General features: G+C 47.3%; 1 protein-coding gene across 1 annotated transcript in view; it reads left to right on the top strand.

Annotated features, from left to right (window-relative positions):
* LOC147678931 (CD5 antigen-like) overlaps positions 1-17,904 on the top strand; it is a 377,621-nt gene that overhangs the window by 347,384 nt on the left and 12,333 nt on the right. Inside the window, exon 5 of the mRNA XM_086942439.1 lies at positions 11,549-11,869. Within this exon, the coding sequence (XP_086798565.1) occupies positions 11,549-11,869 (321 nt within the window). The remainder of the gene's footprint in view (positions 1-11,548; positions 11,870-17,904) is intronic.

Below are 17,904 nucleotides of genomic sequence, written 5' to 3'. Positions count from 1 at the left end.
GTAGATTGCTCTCCTTCCTGAGCTCTGGATCCAATTTGTTCCATAAAGCTGGGATCGTGTTAGAGAAAGCACGGCCCCCCACCGTGGTCAATTTGAAGCGGGGCTGGGACAGAAGAGTAGCGTCCGACGAGCGCAAAGTCCTACCCGGTGTGTAGGGGGATAGACGGGATTTCAGGTATTTTGGAGCTTTGCCATACAAAGCCTTGTGGGCAATGCACATTCCTTTGAAAATGATTCGCTGGCGAACTGGCAGCCAGTGTAACTCCTGCATCAGGGGAGAGGCATGGGCATTTCTAGGTTTTTTAAGTATCAGCCTAGCTGCATCGTTCATGACTCCCTGTAGTTTGTCCAGCAGCCGCTGTGGCAAACCCAGATAAAGGGAGTTCCCGTAGTCCAGCCTAGCCAGAATAGTGGCTGAGACTACGTGCCTCAGGGTGGAAAAGGAGAGTAGGGCAGCGATCTTTCTAAGTTGTCTTAGCAAGCCTATACTGGTGCCTACTACGGTGGTGACTTGTTTTTCCATGGATAATTTCTTATCCACATATAGGCCTAGGCTTTTAACTGCAACTGCCGGCTTTGGGGGGACACCCAACTCCCTAGGCCAGAATTTATCACTCCAGGGGTTACCCGAGATGGAAATGGGTAGTACTTCCGTCTTATCCGGGTTAACCTTTAAGGAGTTCTCAGACATCCAATTGACAGTGGTTTTCAATATGTCTTGTAGCCTGGTGGATGCTCCTGGACCATCATCCAGCCGGATGATTATCTGGGTGTCATCGGCGTAGTTGTATACTAGGCAGTCCATCCTATTCAGGAGAGCAATTAGTGGCTGCAAGTAGATATTAAAAAGTAGTGGGGACAGGGCAGATCCCTGAGGGACCCCGCAGGTGATCAGAGCAGGGGTAGAAAGTAAATCCCCCAGCTGTACTCGTTGAGTCCTCCCTTGCAGAAATGATGTGAGCCAAGCATGTGCTGTGCCCACGACACCAAAGGATCTCAACCGCGACAAAAGCTGTTTATGGCACACGGTGTCAAACGCCGCGGAGAGATCCAATAGTACCAAGGCGCTCGGTGTTTTTACATCAGCTCGCATCCTAAGCTCATCCAAAATGGATAGCATAACTAGTTCCGTGCTGTGGTTCGCACGGAACCCTGCCTGGTTAGTCTCCAGCAGGTTGTTGCTCTCTAAATGGCCTGACAGTAGAGCTAGCACATGCTGCTCAATTACCTTCGCCAGGAAAGGCAACTGAGAGATAGGCCGAAAATTCTTCAGACATTTTGTATCCGCTCCAGGTTTTTTCAGCAAGGGGATCAAGCGAGCCTCTTTAAAAGCTGAAGGGATCTGTCCTGAGCGAAGAGAGGTGTTCAACAGGTGCAGGACCTCTTCCTCTATTCCTGGCATTGCCATCTTGAATATGTCAGGCGGGCAAGGGTCTACCAAGGAGCCTGATTTGACTCGGCCTGTGATTTTGAGCAATTCCTGTTTTGAAATAAGGGGTAACTCAGCTAGAGGCAGGATGTTTAGTGGACCAGTGGAGTCCGGTATGTGCGGACATTCGAGGTGTGCAGTTACTGCAATTTCATCCAGGATGTCGGATATCTTCTTTACGAAGAAGTCCTGGAACCTCTGACAGTCCTCCTGGGTGAACTCAGGACTTTGCTCCTTGTTCACTCTGAGCTCCGCCAGGACCCGGAAGATTTCTTTTTGTGGATTTCTAGCAGTGGTTATTCTTTCCTCAAAGAAAGCGGCCTTCCTTGATTGTATGGCTAGTTTGTACTGGGCTAAGGATGAGGTATATTCTTGTTTGGAGATGGCGTCATACTTTTTACGCCATGCCCGCTCTTTCTTCCTCACCCCGCGTTTCATCTCTCTGAGGGAATCCATTACATTCACTCTACATTCACATTACATCGCATTACATTCACTCTGGCCGCTGGAACCCACCAACTACTTAAAACTTCACCAACTTGGCGTTTTCCAAGCCTGTAGTGCTTTTCCAGAGCTCAGGGACCTCCCATCCTCCACCACCCCCGAGCACACTGCCACCTCCCCACCTCCTAAAGCCCTGCCCGTTCAGGCACCTGCTAACATGGAACTAGCAATCACATACCTCAACACCCGGTCGCTAGTCAGCCACCAACATGACATATGCCACCTCCTGGACTCAGACCGACCTGACATTCTACTCTTAACTAAGACCTGGCTGAATGAGGACTCCTCCCCTGACATCTTGGCAGCCATTCCTCCGGGGTATTACATTCTCCACGCCAACCGACCAGCTGGTAAATCTGGAGGTGGCGTAGCCGCCATTATCAAACTCTCCATCAGGTTTACTTCCCTCTCTCTACTCACCATCCCCCAGGCCGACTGCCTGGCAATCAGACTCGAATCCTCGGTGTCCCCTCTTACCTGTGTCCTGGTATACCGCCCCCCTCAACCCATGCCCAATTTCCCCTCTCTCTTTGGCGATCTACTATCTCAGCTCACAATCAACAACTCCAAACTCCTGGTTTTAGGAGATTTCAATTACTGGCCGTCAGACCCACATGAAAGCTCCCATTCCTTGGCTTTCACCGACCTATTAAGTGGGCTCAATGGCCTTCAACATGTCCACACAGCCACTCATTCCAAAGGCCACACCCTAGATCAGGTGTGGACCTACAACCTCGAAATCAAGTCACTCACGACAAAATCAGCAAAATCAAAAACAGTATTTCCTCTGGAGCCCCGGTGACGTCCCTCTCAGAGGCTGCCCCCTCTTTTAACTCCCTTTCCCTGACTCAGCTTCCCCCTATACTTCAAGAAGACTTCCTCTCCCTGCTTAACAAAGTCTCATCTGGTTCCCCCACAGATTGCTGCCCTTAGGCGATTCTCCGGGCCGCCTTTTCGGCTTGCCCCGCTCCTCCACTGGCCCTCCTGAACAACTCTCTCCTGCTCGGCGAGGTCCCCAGTCAGTTCAAGAACGCTGAAGTGGTCCCCATATTAAAAAAAAACAACGCCGACCCCACGGTCATGGGCAATTTCCGTCCCATCTCCCTTCTCCCTTATCTGAGCAAGGTACTTGAGACACATGTGACCAGCGTCCTCAGTTCTTTTATTGAAGACTCCAACTTTCTAGACTCCCAGCAAGCCGGGTTTAGACCTGCCCATTCGACAGAGGTGGTTATCCTCTCTGTCATGGAGGAACTTCGCAGAGGCGCCGATTCCAACATCAGTCAAGCCTTGGTGCTCTTGGATCTGTCGGCGGCCTTTGACACGGTTGACCACACCATCTTAGTCGACTGTGTCAAAGAGGCGGGCATCAGTGGGACGGCCCTTAACTGGGTTTGATCCTTCCTGGCGGACCGCCACCAATCGGTCCGTCTCTCCCAGTTTACGGCAGACAGGATGATGGTCACTTGCGGCTTCCCGCAGGGTTCGTCCCTGTCACCCCTCCTTTTTAACCTGTACCTCACCCCCTTGATCCGCTCCCTCCGTGGAAGGAATGTCACTACATTCAATTATGCAGATGACATTCAGCTTGTCTTCAATCTCGACTCCTCGGATGAAGCGGCCCAAGATTTCCAGTCCACCCTCTGCCATATCAGTAATTGGATGGGCGCTCACCATTTCAAACTTAATCCCAACAAGACGGAGCTTGTTCTTGTCTGAGGCCCATCCAATCCCTGGAATTCCACCTTCTGGCCCCTTTCCCTCGGCCCCTCCCCCCGCCCTGCTGACAAAGTGAAAAGCCTGGGGGTTTACATCTCCCATGACCTCTCAATGAAGCAGCAAGTCAGTTCTACTGTGTCCTCCTGCTTTCTCCAGCTTAGGAAGATTCGGAAAATAGCCCACTTCCTGACCACCAAAGCTCTCACTTTGGCACTGCTGGCATTAGTCATCTCTCGGATCGACTACGCCAACGCTCTGTACGCTGGCATCCCACAATACCAAATTAACAGATTGCAGCTGATACAGAATCAGGCAGCTTGCCTGATCTACCATCAACCAAAACATCACCACGTCCGCCCTCTCCTCAAAGCCCTTCACTGGCTCCCTGTTTCGGAGCGTTGCAAGTTCAAACTAGGCTGCCTGACTCATAAATCTTTGGCCGGCATCGGTCCCTCCTTTATCTCCTCTCTTCTGCACCCTTACGCTCCCCCCAGGCACCTCCGTTCGTCTTACCACGCGCTCCTCCAGACACCTCGATTCAGGCGCAAAAAACATGGAGGTCTCAGATTCTCCTTTTTGGCCCCCTCATTTTGGAACTCTCTTCCGCTGGAACTGCGACTCTCTCCTTCCTACCCTCACTTTAGGTCTCTCCTAAAAACTCACCTCTTCCGCAGCACCTACACATAAGCTTTCCTCTCCTCCCCTTTTTGCCTCTTACCGAATAAAGTGAACAGCGCCAAGAAACCGTCCGGTGAACGCCGCCCTTTATAAGTAATTTTTACATTACATTACATCCTATAGAATTGACATAGGACTTAGGTGGACTAGGTGTCTATCGAATATATTAGACTTAATTGTGAGTGCCAGCTAGCTCAGAGGTCACTAGAAACTTTCTCGCATAAACAAGAAGGGATTACTTTCTGACAACCGCAAAAACATCACAACTTTGTTTCCCCAAGATAAAACGTATCTTCAGAGTCGTGGAAACAATAGATTGATATTTTACACAGTCAATCGTGCATGCTTTGTTTCACCAGAGGTGCAGAGGAATAGAGAGACAAGCGTTTTCAATAAAAGGATTAATTGAACCGTCTTCTTTCTCATGCAGAAGAAATTAACTGCTACAATCGTAATACTGCTCCCATGAGGCACAGGGTCAAGGCTGATTTGCATATGGCCATGACTGAACTGGGGTGATGTGGAGTGCAAAAAACCGATGGATTTAGGCCCAGATCTCTGTACTGGGGTGAATTTATGACATTGTTCTGCATTCTGTCCATCAACTGTTGTTTTTGCATTTGTCACCCCGAGTGGGACGGGTATGCTCAGACGTGAGTCTCTTGTTCTACACACCACTGGAGTCAAGCTATCCTGGCTGATGATGGCTGATAGCCAAAAACCGGTCCTAGAATGCTTGATACCAGTCCAGGGAAGACATGGCTTGGCAGTTCAGGCTGGACTGTTCCAATGAGGCACAGGGTCAAGGGTGATTTGCATATGGCCATGTCTGAACTGGGGTGGTGTGGAGTGCAACAAAACGATGGATTTAGGCCCAGCTCTCTGTACTGGGGTGAATGTATGGCATTGTTCTGCATTCTGTCCATCAACTGTTGTTTTTGCATTTGTCACCCAGAGTGGGACGGGTATGCTCAGACGAGAGTCCCGTGGTCCTGACATCACTGGAGTCAAGCTATCCTGGCTGATGACAGCTGATAGCCAAAAACCGGTTCTAGAATGCTTGATACCAGTCCAGGGAAGACATGGCTTGGCAGTTCAGGCTGGACTGTTCCAATGAGGCACAGGGTCAAGGGTGATTTGCATATGGCCATGTCTGAACTGGGGTGGTGTGGAGTGCAAAAAAACGACAGATTTCTCTACTGGGGTGAATGTATGACATTCTTCTGCATTCTGCCCATCAACTGTTATTTTTGCATTTGTCACCCCGGGTGGGACGGGTATGCTCAGACGTGAGTCCCGTGCTCTCCACACCACTGGAGTCAAGCAATCCTGGTTGATGACGGCTGATAGCCAAAAAACGGTTCTGGAATGCTTGATACCAGTCCAGGGAAGACATGGCTTGGCAGTTCAGGCTGGACTGTTCCAAAGAGGCACAGGGTCAAGGGTGATTTGCATATGGCCATGTCTGAACTGGGGTGGTGTGGAGTGCAACAAAACGATGGATTTAGGCCCAGATCTCTGTACTGAGGTGAATGTATGGCATTGTTCTTTATTCTGTCCATCAACTGTTGTTTTTGCATTTGTCACCCCGAGTGGGACGGGTATGCTCAGACGTGAGTCCCTTGTTCTACACACCACTGGAGTCAAGCTATCCTGGCTGATGACGGCTGATAGCCAGAAACCGGTCAAAGGATGCTTGATTTCGGTCTAGGGAAGACATGGCTCGGTAGTTTGGGCGGGACCGTTCCCATGAGGTACAGGGTCAAGGCTGATTTGCATATTGCAATGTCTGAACTGGGGTGGTGTGGAGTGCAAAAAAAACGATGGATTTAGGCCCAGATCTCTGTACTAGGGTGGATGTATGACATTGTTCTGCATTCTGTCCATCAACTGTTGTTTTTGCATTTGTCACCCTGAGTGGGAAGTGCGTCCCATGCTCTCCACACCACTGGAGTCAGGCTATCCTGGCTGATGAAGGCTGATAGCCAGCAAACGGTCCTAGGATGCTTGATTCCGGTCCAGGGAAGACATGGCTTGGCAGTTCGGGCTGGATTGTTCCCATGAGACACAGGGTCATGGCTGATTTGCATATGGCCATGTGTGAACTGGGGTGGTGTGGAGTGCAAACAAATTATGGATTTAGGCCCAGATCTCTGTACTGAGGTGAATGTATGACATTGTTCTGCATTCGGTCCATCAACTGTTGTTTTTGCATTTGTCGCCCCGAGTGGGACGGGTATGCTCAGACGTGAATCCTTTGCTCTCCACACCACTGGAGTCAAGCTATCCTGGCTGATGAAGGCTGATAGCCAGAAACCGGTCCTAGGATGCTTGATTCCGGTCCAGGGAAGACATGGCTTGGCAGTTCAGGCTGGACTGTTGCCATGAGGCACAAGGTCAAGGCTGATTTGCATATGGCCATGTCTGAACTGGGGTGGTGTGGAGTGCAAAAAAACGACAAATTTCTGTACTGGGGTGAATGTATGACATTCTTCTGCATTCTGTCCATCAACTGTTATTTTTGCATTTGTCACCCCGAGTGGGACAGGTATGCTCAGACGTTAGTCCCGTGCTCTCCACACCACTGGAGTCAAGCTATCCTGGATGATGAAAGCTGATAGCCAGAAACCGGTCCTAGGATGCTTGATTCAGGTCCAGGGAAGGCATGGCTTGGCAGTTTGGGCTGGACTGTTCCCATGAGGCACAGGGTCAAGGCTGATTTGGATATGGCCATGTCTGAACTGGGGTGGTGTGGAGTGCACAAAAACTATGGATTTAGGCCCAGATCTCTGTACTGAGGTGAATGTATGACATTGTTCTGCATTCTGTCCATCAACTGTTGTTTTTGCATTTGTCAACCCGAGTGGGACGGGTATGCTCAGACGGGAATCCTTTGCTCTCCACACCACTGGAGTCAAGCTATCCTGGCTGATGACGGCTGGTAGCCAGAAACCGGTCCTAGGATGCTTGATTTCAGTCCAGGGAAGACATGGCTTGGCAATTCGGGCTGGAATGTTACCATGAGGCACAGGGTCAAGGCTGATTTGCATTTGGCCATGTCTGAACTGGGGTGTTGTGGAGTTCAAAAAAATTATGGATTTAGGCCCAGATCTCTGAACTGGGGTGGATGTATGACATTGTTCTACATTCTGTCCATCAACTGTTGTTTTTGCATTTGTCACCCCGAGTCGGATGGGTATGCTCAGACGTGAGTCCTGTGCTCTCCACACCACTGGAGTCAAGCTATCCTGGCTGATGACGGCTGATAGCCAGAAACCGGTCCTAGGATGCTTGATTCCGGTCCAGGGAAGACATGGCTTGGCAGTTCGGGCTGGACTGTTCCCATGAGGCACAGGGTCAAGGCTGATTTGGATATGGCCATGTCTGAACTGGGGTGGTGTGGACTGCAAAAAAACTATGGATTTAGGCCCAGATCTCTGAACTGGGGTGGATGTATGACATTGTTCTGCATTTTGTTTTTGCATTTGTCACCCCGAGTGGGATGGGTATGCTCAGACGTGCTCTCCACACCACTGGAGTCAAGCTATCCTGGCTGATGAAGGCTGATAGCCAGAAACCGGTTTTAGGATGCTTGATTCCGGTCCAGGGAAGACATGTTTTGACAGATTGGGCTTGACTGTTCCCATGAGGCACAGGGTCAAGGCTGATTTGCATATGGCCATGTCTTAACTGGGGTGGTGTGGAGTGCAAAAAAATGATGGATTTAGGCCCAGATCTCTGTACTGATGTGAATGTATGACATTGTTCTGCATTTTGTCCATCAACTGTTGTTTTTACAATCGTAATACAGGCTGCAAAGTATAATACGTACAGAAAGAAGAGTATTATGAAATAATACTGTAAAAGCACGGTATGGTTTCTAGGTCATAAAATACATACATAAATAAATAAAGACTAAAAGTACTCAACTGGTGCTTCTAAAATATGCCTACCCCAATATACCTAACCTAGGTCTAGTATGAGGGAAGAAGTAAGTGTGGTGTAGCAGAAGTTTAGTATTCTTTGCCAAGAATCTATACAAGATTTCTCTTAGGGTCTAATCAGATCCGTACCTTGGTTTAGAATGAAGGAGATCTGGTATCTCTCTCTCTCAGGACCAGATTTCCCAACACCACGCAAGGGGATCTTGGAAACACTGAAGCTGGATTTCTCGGCAAGAGAAAAGACAGCTTCTCTCTCAGTGCGTCCGGTGGAGGGTTGGCTTCCTTCGGCACTTGCTGTAGCGAGCTGCGTCGGGCAAGTAGAAAGTCGAACTGCTCCAAACTATTGTGTGTTTGCTTGGGTAAGTGTAGGCATATTTATACCTTGAAGGCGCCGAGTTTGATGTAAAGTTGGACATAATAACTAACCCTGGCGAAGCACTACGCTACGCTCGTGGAGTTTGCGAAGTTTGCGCAACTTCGCACTACGCGAGCTGCACGGAGCACAGTGCGAACCTGCGTAGTGCAGCGTAGCATAGTGCAGCGCTCATTTTTTGCTTGTTCGCGGTCCTGAACGTCATGTTCGCGACCGCGAGCAAGCAAAATTACATCCCGGCGAAATTCTCAACGCGGGGAAGTAAGGTGTCTCATTGTGAGTGGTTGCGCATGCTCGCGACCGCTCTCAATGAGAAACTACCAGTTTGCGTTGAGAAAGCTGCAGCTCGAGTAATAACCTACTCGAGCAGAAGAAAACTACAGCTCGCACTGTGCAAGATGCCGTTTTCAATTATTGCATAGTGCCGGATGCTTGTCCGCACTGTGGACACGCATCTTGCACAGTGTGAACATGCTATTAATCAGCTCGCGTAGTGCTACGTGAAGTTTGCGTAGTGCGAAGTGCACTTCGCGAACTACGCCCAGTCATCAAAGAAGCAAGGGGAAGTCCCTGACTGCCAAAGCCGAGTTTTCCAAGAAATTGTTGTGGCTTTTCGGAACTAGTGGAAGTATCTATGCCTGTATTTGGATTGCATGGGCTATGTCTAAATATGGTTATGATTTCTATGCCTTTATAAAGGTAAAGTTATTTGTACCTATATAAGGGCATGAATCGGGTAAATTACACTAGGGTCCTAAAATGCTATACAACACTGTTACAAGCAGGGTGGGCATAAGTGCCGTCATTATCTCTAATTTCTGCAAAATTGCTTGGAATTGTGCACAATAATGAGAGAAGCTTAATCCAGCATTTGGAGCTATTTTCTTAGTGTAAAATGTATCCTTGCATTACAAATGGGCCATTTAATGCTTTTTGTGCTAATACGCTACAGGCAGGTAGAGCTGTAGCCAGTAACTACTCACTCTTTCTTAGTTTGTTGTTCCTGTGCTCCTGCAGCAGGAATTCTTACCCAAATCACTCTTTATTACTCAAGCCAGAGTAATAGCATCTTTTGGGTAATTTTGCATCAGAAGGTAATGCGTAATTACTGACATTACTCTGGTTACTCTGGTGTAATTAAAATGTATATAACCAGAAGGGGGTATTGATTAACACACTAAATTACAGCAGCTGCAGCGTGTCATTATTCGTCAATTAGTACAGAAGTGAAACGGTGCAACAGGTGAGGGAGAAACCCCTAAAACCCTCCAATGAGAACCACAAGGTCCGAAATGCAAAGCAGTCAAAGGCTGTGCACACATGTTTGTGTGGTTTGGGAAATCTGATCCAAAGTAGATAGCCAAAAAAGTCTAGTCTCGATGCAAATGTTCTTTTGTTCCCTTTTTATTCCTGAAACATCACAAAGTCCAGCCAACACGTGTTTCGTCTTTGGGGTGTAAACCCTAGACTTCTTCAGGGCTCGAAATAACAGAAACAGGACTCATAACATATGAGTGTATTTCGTAAAGCATATCACAATTGGCGCACACTGTGTAACTGTGTGACCCAGAGGAGTCGCATCACAGGTTCAGGGTGCTAAGTGATAGATCTCCCACTAGGGTGGGAGATCTCATTCGGAAGAAAGTGGTAACTAAACATGGAAGTGACTCGAGGGGTGTGGGGAAAGTGTTTGGTGAATAGTCGGCAAGGCCAAGTTTAAAACACAGGACATGCTATCATATACTGAGTGTTGAAGATGTAAGTCAAAACAGAGGATATGGTGGCCTGACGCAGGTTTAATATGGCGCAGGACTTTACAACATGACGCATCTAGGGAGATGCGTCACGTTGTAAATAAGTTGCAACAGCTGCGTAAATGTGTCTCAAGGGGCTTGTAAATCTGCCCCTTCATATATTTATGGCAGACTCACACAAAAGCAAAATATGTCGCTTAATTAATATTAACCAAAATGGTGACAATGTTTAAGAGCCTGCACATGCAGTAAGGTGCTAATAAACAGCTGAATCTGGCCCTAAGTTCCCTTAAAAGTAAAACATTTCAGGGATACCCCGTCCCATCTAAGGTGGGCAACTTTTACTGATTTGGCATTCCCGGGGATAGAATACAAAGAAGGCCCAATATAAACTCTGCATTGGGAGTGTACCTGTGAGCACTAAATACATGCTGAGAAGGTTAAAGGAAGCACTGTGGCCATGTCAGCATTGGGGGCATCCCCTGCTCTGGTGGAGCTGCTGGCTGCCCAGTTCTTGCCAGGCAGGCACAGAGCTCTAGATAAGGTGGGCGGTTCACCTCTTGTGATGGTAGAGGGGGTCTCCACCATCTCAGAGGGGTTCTTACACCCCATTGCACAAACATCACTCAACCCACCCTCTGAACCCTCATAAATCTGTCCTTTCTGAGTTCGTTCGAGGCCACCAGATACACTCAATTTCACATTCTGAGCTGGATTTTAATTATTCACCTAGAACTACTGGCAGGTGTGATGAGGGAGAGAGGGAGGTGCTTTTCTTAAAGATGTTTGTAGGGAGGTGATCAATCTGGTGGTTCATCAAGAAGAGTTCCCGCAAAAAGGACACACATATTTTGTGCTTTCTATGGCTCTGTCAAGTTTTGGTCACCAGGTCAGTCAACCGAGTCATCATAAATTATCCTAAATGTTAATATACACATCCTGAAGTCAGCTGGGTAGCCTGAAAGAGTTCAGAATTGATTAAGAGCACTAGCCACTGAGTGTGATCTGGAAGCACAAATGCCACCGTAGTCACAAAGAGATAACAATGGGGGCACATGGATATCCAAAAGAATTGATGACATTTGTCCTCACACATTAGATTCTTTCCAATCAATCTAACCTGTTGTTTCTGGTCCTTTGTTCACAGTGGGAGCTGATACTGTCCGGTTGGTGAATTCTGGTGACGCCTGCAGTGGGAGGGTGGAGATCAAACACGAGAATCGCTGGGGGACGGTCTGTGATAGCAACTGGGACTTGAAGGATGCTGAGGTGGTCTGTAGACAACTCAACTGTGGATCAGCATCCAGTGCAGAAACAAGAAATGACATATTTGGAAGTGGCGTCTTCCCCGTGTGGATGAGTGACGTCAGGTGCACTGGAGCAGAAAAGTCTCTCTTCGATTGTCCGCGCTCTTCCTGGGGATTCAACAGCTGCCTGGGGAAGAGCGATGGTGGAGTGCAGTGCAGTGGTAAGAGAAGCCCACAGCAATCCTTCAACTCCATCGAAAGTCACAAATTTATTAAAAAAGTAGAGTTGGATTAATCAAAAAATGTTCAAATCATAACAACAACGCATTACTATCGGAAATCATGAGAAAAATGAATGAAGCAAGAACATATTCATCTTACTTGATGCAGAAAAGTAATTTGGCAAACTGAATTGGATTTGTTAAGGGCTGGAGAGTCCAGCGATGTCCTTCAGAGATTGCAAAGTCTTTGAAGGCAACGAAAGTAGAAGGAGAACTAGTGCAACAACCCTATATGCAGATTACTTACATCTAGCATCAGACCCTGTCACTTCTGCCCCCTCAGTATGTACAGGTTATAAGGTAAAGACGTGTCCATCTCAAGGCACAACCAAGGGTTGGAACAGATTAGTTTTTTCTTTTCAAACTTAGATTGTTTTCTTTATTCTATTTTGAAAAGCAACAGCGGGCTCGAGGCATGTTTTTGATACAATAACTCAATCAATGTCATAAGAAAAGATATATAAAGATGATGCTGAAGACATCATGGAAGAAAGAAGCGTAAATTCAAAGTAACCAATACATGTGTTATTTCCACCATACTCTGTGTCAAGGAGGCTTTCCATGGGCATTGCAGTGTCTCTTTCCCATGCAGAAGCCATAGATTTTTACCTAATGATGTAGACCCCGGGCAGCGCCAACACTTTAAACCTCCTTAGAGCAGGCAGAATGAAGAGAAACATTTTTTGAATTCTGAGGCACATATCGGAAGATGAAAACGCCTCTCAGAATTGATTTTGTGCAGGGAGGTTCTGGGAGGCATAGTCCTCTTTCTATGTGTCCTGCATTCTGCAACACACATAAAAAGAGGGGGAGCACCGATGTAATGCCCAAGGAATGCCAACTCAGGGCTGAGTAATACAGTGCAGCGATTTGTGCTGAGTTTCACTACTCCTGATTTTTAAAGCCACTCAGAGCCACTCAAAGTGGCTTTGCATTGTTTAAAAAAAACTGACTTAGAGGTTTGCGTCACACATGTGCAAACATAAGGAGATGATGGACGGAACGCTGAAACTTTTCAGACACTTACTCCAGTCACAGATCTGGGTTGAATCCATCATCGTTCTTTAACTCACTTTGCTGCTTCAGTTCAGATCCAGCCATATGCAAATCAGTCTTGACCCTGTACCTCATGGGAACAGTCCAGCCCGAACTGCCAAGCCAGGTCTTCTCTGAACTGGGGTCCTGTAAAGAACTTGGTCCATGTTTGTGCACCACCTGATGGTTCATGCGGAAAGGCCTAAAATCATTTGTTTGTTCACAGGAAGCTAGTGCCGTGACACCTGCAAGCAGTAGTAGGAGTCTGGTTAAAAATCAGACAAGCTGCCAGATTCTGAATTGGTTAAAGCCACGCAATCTCTGTCTTAGGCCCTCCCCAGTACATGATTTTATAATTACCATTTCTAGAAACGATTGAGGTCTGTGCTGTAATTTCTCACCTTCTAATGGATGGAATGGGAAAATTATAATTAGCATTCTCAGATGAGAGGTGAAGGTGAAAACAACTATCCTGAATCAGAATTGCAGGGAAAGGGTCTCAATTAAGTAACCCCACAAATCCTCGACAACAGTTTCAGAAGGGGAAAAGACCCCGATATGATGGCCCCCAGGGGCCCGAGCGGACCAACTAATCATGACCCACAATCAGAAACTCTGTGTACTTGGTGATAATCTTCAGTGCATTTATCCCCATCCAATATGTGGGGGTATATTGGTATCGACCCTCAAAATATCGAGGTCAGGAATATTGTGACAATAATATCACGGCCAAAAATATCGCAATCCTACACTTAGATCGGTAAGTTCTAAAATATGTAGAAAAAAATATTGATATCAATATCGTTGTATTAAATATTGTTTTTTAAATGTACACAAATATATATGTATATTAAATAGTAAATATTAAATATATAAAATAGAAATAATAATGAGAAAGAAGAAAATTAATTTAATATATATTTTAACAAATATAACAAATAAACTTCATTTAAAAAGAACGATATACCAAAGCCCGATTTTGAAACACTTTCAGGAATTTATTTTCAAATCTGCATACTCGTACCCTGAAGCATTTCTGCTGTTGAGCCTTTTTCACAGGTGAGTAACATTGCGACTTTGAATGAGAGTGCTCAACCCCTTTCATGCTCATGATGGCTCCACAGCGTCGTGAGCCATGGGTGGCGTGTGCTCATGACGGAGTGTAGTCGTCATGCCGCCGCCGTCCCTCCTACGTGGCACTCATTTCCCACCTGTGGGGGCGATTTAATGAGCGGGCCTGGTCATGAGGGAGCCGTCATGAGCACTGAAGCAGAGCGCTCACCCCATAGCCCCCTGCGCTAAGCTGAACTTTGCGACTCAGGGAAGGTGTTAAGTTAAAAAAGTCATGTGACATTAAGTTACAGCACTGCATGTCCCAAGGTGCCTTGTTATCTTTCATCACATTTTGACACCGCAGTTACATTTATATCTCAGCCGCATAGCGTCCATCATCCATCACTGCAGTTGCACTGTTTTAATACTTTGTGCAAAATACGCCTTGGAATAAAATGACTACATGCAAGTAATCTGGAGCAGCAGCAATATTTGATAAGACTGGATTTCAAAATTATCCAGGAGAGCTGAATGGCTCTCTTTTCTCCCTTTCTCAACTCAACTCCAGAAATGCCAGGGAAATCCAAAGGTCAGGTGTAAGGCAAGCAGGCCATGCCCCAAAGTATCAGCAACACTGTATATATATATTCAGATGTAAGACATGCAAAGCATGTCAACAAGGGATAAACAAAACTACATATTCAATCCCTTTTAGACCCGTGGAAAATAAAATCAGCAAACTCCTCACAATTAAAACTGAGTATGTGATTTATATATTGGTGTGTCCTTGTAGGCTACAATACATTGGAAGTACAAAACTCCAAGCACATAAACATGTACTCCAGCACATTAGAGCTATTACAAACCAGGACGATACATACACGATGGCAAGACATTTCAAGGAATACCATAGCTCAGGGAGTCAAGAATTAGAATATATCCTTATAGACTCTGTTCCTCCCAGCAGAAGAGGAGGAAATAGGGAGGCTAAACTACGCAGACTTGAAACTAGGTATATCCATGAAATGGATTCAAAATAACTAGGAGGGCTGAACACAACAGAAGATTTGTTCACCTGTCTTTATTAACCCAAAAGTAAAAATCTGCACTGGTATACATAAGTCAGAAGGGCTTTTATGTTTTATATAAGATGTTTTATGTTATTTATATATTTATACATATGTGACCTGTCCACCACTAGGTAGCTGCAATAAAGAAATTGAAAAGAAATCATGAATATATAGGAGATAAGAAAGAAGATTTATCTTGAATTTGTACACATTTACCCATACATATAAAGTGAGTTGATAGAATAGGGATCTTATGATATTTAAACCATGATTCTGGCAGATCTGATGGTGTATTGATAATCACCATCTAGATACGACTATTATAGGGGCGTGGCCAGCTACTGAACATGGCGGACATGGATTAGGAGTGCTCCGTTGCCCGAGCTCAAACATCCTGGCAGAACGATCATCCTGACCTGTAATTGCGGTATGAAAGTGCCGCTAGTGCTGTGCAGTGGGTGTACAGGGCTCCGGTACCTGCAACGGCATCAGCCTTAATTGTTGGAGGCGGTGAGAGCAAGATCTGCGCAATGACCGCTGCGGGGGGAAGGTCCCAAGCATTACGCAGCTGGGAGATGGTGCCACCTACATACCTCTCCGGACCTGCGGTGCCCGGCATCTGCCTGGAGGAGGCTGCAGTGATGGCCCTCGGTGTGCCCTGTGCCCTGCTGCGTGGACTGCTGAGGACCTGGTCTGCGAGAGACCCTGACGCTGCCCGACATCGGAGGCTGGGGCGCAGCATTGGCCTGAGACCGGGCGGGACCTGCGGGGTGAGTCTGAGCAGGGAGACCTCTGCTGCTGCTGGCTGCTCCTGCTTGGGGTCCGGGGGTTATTCACTGCCCCCCCATCGCCTCCTGTGAACGGCCTGGATTGAGAGCCCTCCGGGACGGGGAGATGCAACGGACTGCGGGCCATGGTCAGACAGGCCCCCCTCCCCGGGTGCCTTGAGCTGAGGAAGAGAGGGCGAGTTTTTGGGCCATAAAGCTGTGCTGCCTCTGACGGTGCATGCAACTGGCACCATTGTGTACTGTGTGTGAAGGGCATACAATCCTTCTCATGTGGATGGTGAATAGATGTGAGGACCTTTTTATCTGCAAGGAAAGCAGGCATTACGAGTGGGGGAAAGGAATTGTGTGAACATGTGGCTTCCCCATCCTCGCTCCACCTGTGTTGACTGTGGCGTAACAGGCACAACAGAGGCTCTGTGGCTGTGGCTCCCGGTGGCAGTGCTTGAGCTCAGTGGTGCGATCAACGGGGCCCGTAGTGTTGGTAGTTGTGGGCAACAAAGTGGCCGGCACTGTGCGCTTCCTCGCTGTATTCTGTGACTGACCTGCCTGAACCATGAGGTAGGAAGAGTGGAGAGCTTGTACACTGATATAGGTTATATAACGCAACCTGTGTGTAGATGCCTAGCTGAACCTGCTTCTAATTCCTGTGGGAGCCCTTCTAGATACTACTTACAGACTACAGGGGGACACTGGTGTGACAGCACCGCCTGTTCTGACCTATCGGACGCCCAGCATATCCACTTCTCAGGACAGCGCTGCAAAGTTGGGGGAAGGCGGTACGGTGTACCTCTAAAGGCATCAGATATGCCACCAACATCCCATTGGTAGCTGGCACGCTAATGCAGAGAAGACTTGGACCCTGGACGGATATGGGGGAGGAGGCCATTGGTGCTTTTTTGGGAATGGGACACTTATGGACCACAACACCTTCATACACACCACGGGAGCTCCTCCCACACTCTACATGACACATGCAGCCCTACTGCAATATATTAAAAAACTATGAGTCCCACAGTGGGAGGAACCCCAGACAAATGAATTTGTTAAATGCCTGTATTACATGGGGCGTAGTAGACATCTTATTAAATGGGTATATCTCAGTATCCTGACATATGCCCAAATTCCACTGGATGTCACACAGACAAGATGGGAGGTGGACATGGGACGGGAACTCACGGACAGGGAATGGGGGAACATATTGGTACACCCCCCGAAACAACCATGCAATGCTAAATTCAAGTTTATCCGATGCATGCTTATACATAGAGCTTACATGATGTCACAAAGGCTGCATAGGATGTAGCTGGAGACTGCACACTGCTGCTGCCCCCGATACAAAATACCCAAAGCTGACCTCCTCCATATGGTGTGGTCCTGCACTGGGTGAGTTTTGGAGGTAAGTTACACGTATGTTCGGAGACATCACACGGCTGCCCATGGGAAACATGACTGTAGAATGCATATACGGGGTTTGCAAACGGACGAAGACACAAAATGTTCAACTTCATTTTTTGACCTAGCACTTATAGTGGCAAAAAGATCCATCACCATGTGCTGGAAGTAAGCCAGAGCCCCCACCATAGGTGGGTGGAATACTGAAATGCTTATATAGGCAAGAGCTGAAAGCACCGCGCTGTTTATGGAGGAGGCCCGTGGCCTAAGGAAACATCCAATCTCCCTAGATTGGGATGCCATGGTGGAAGTATTTAGAAACATCACCACAGATGCTGTTATAGAAGATTCAAACACTTCATAGTAACTGTGATCACACAATAATGTGCGGATTGACCCCCGTGGGTAATAGTTGAAGTAGTGGAATCAGACATTGGACATAGAAACTCAAATTACCTGGAGACGTTTAATAGATATGCACATTCTATAGTTAGAGCCGGGGGGGGGTGTTAGGAGGGAAGAGGGCTGGGTATTTGGGTACTGATTTATTAGGACTATTCTGATGAATATGCTGTACATCCTGGAAGGAGAACTTTGCGCCACCATGGATGCGCCCCATTTACAATGCTGCGCAGCA

This window comes from Lissotriton vulgaris, chromosome 11, assembly GCF_964263255.1.
Source record: "Lissotriton vulgaris chromosome 11, aLisVul1.2, whole genome shotgun sequence".
In the NCBI taxonomy this organism is placed as follows: Eukaryota; Metazoa; Chordata; class Amphibia; order Caudata; family Salamandridae; genus Lissotriton; species Lissotriton vulgaris.
Note: the sequence above shows the minus strand (reverse complement) of the source record. Positions and strands in the feature narration are given on the sequence as shown.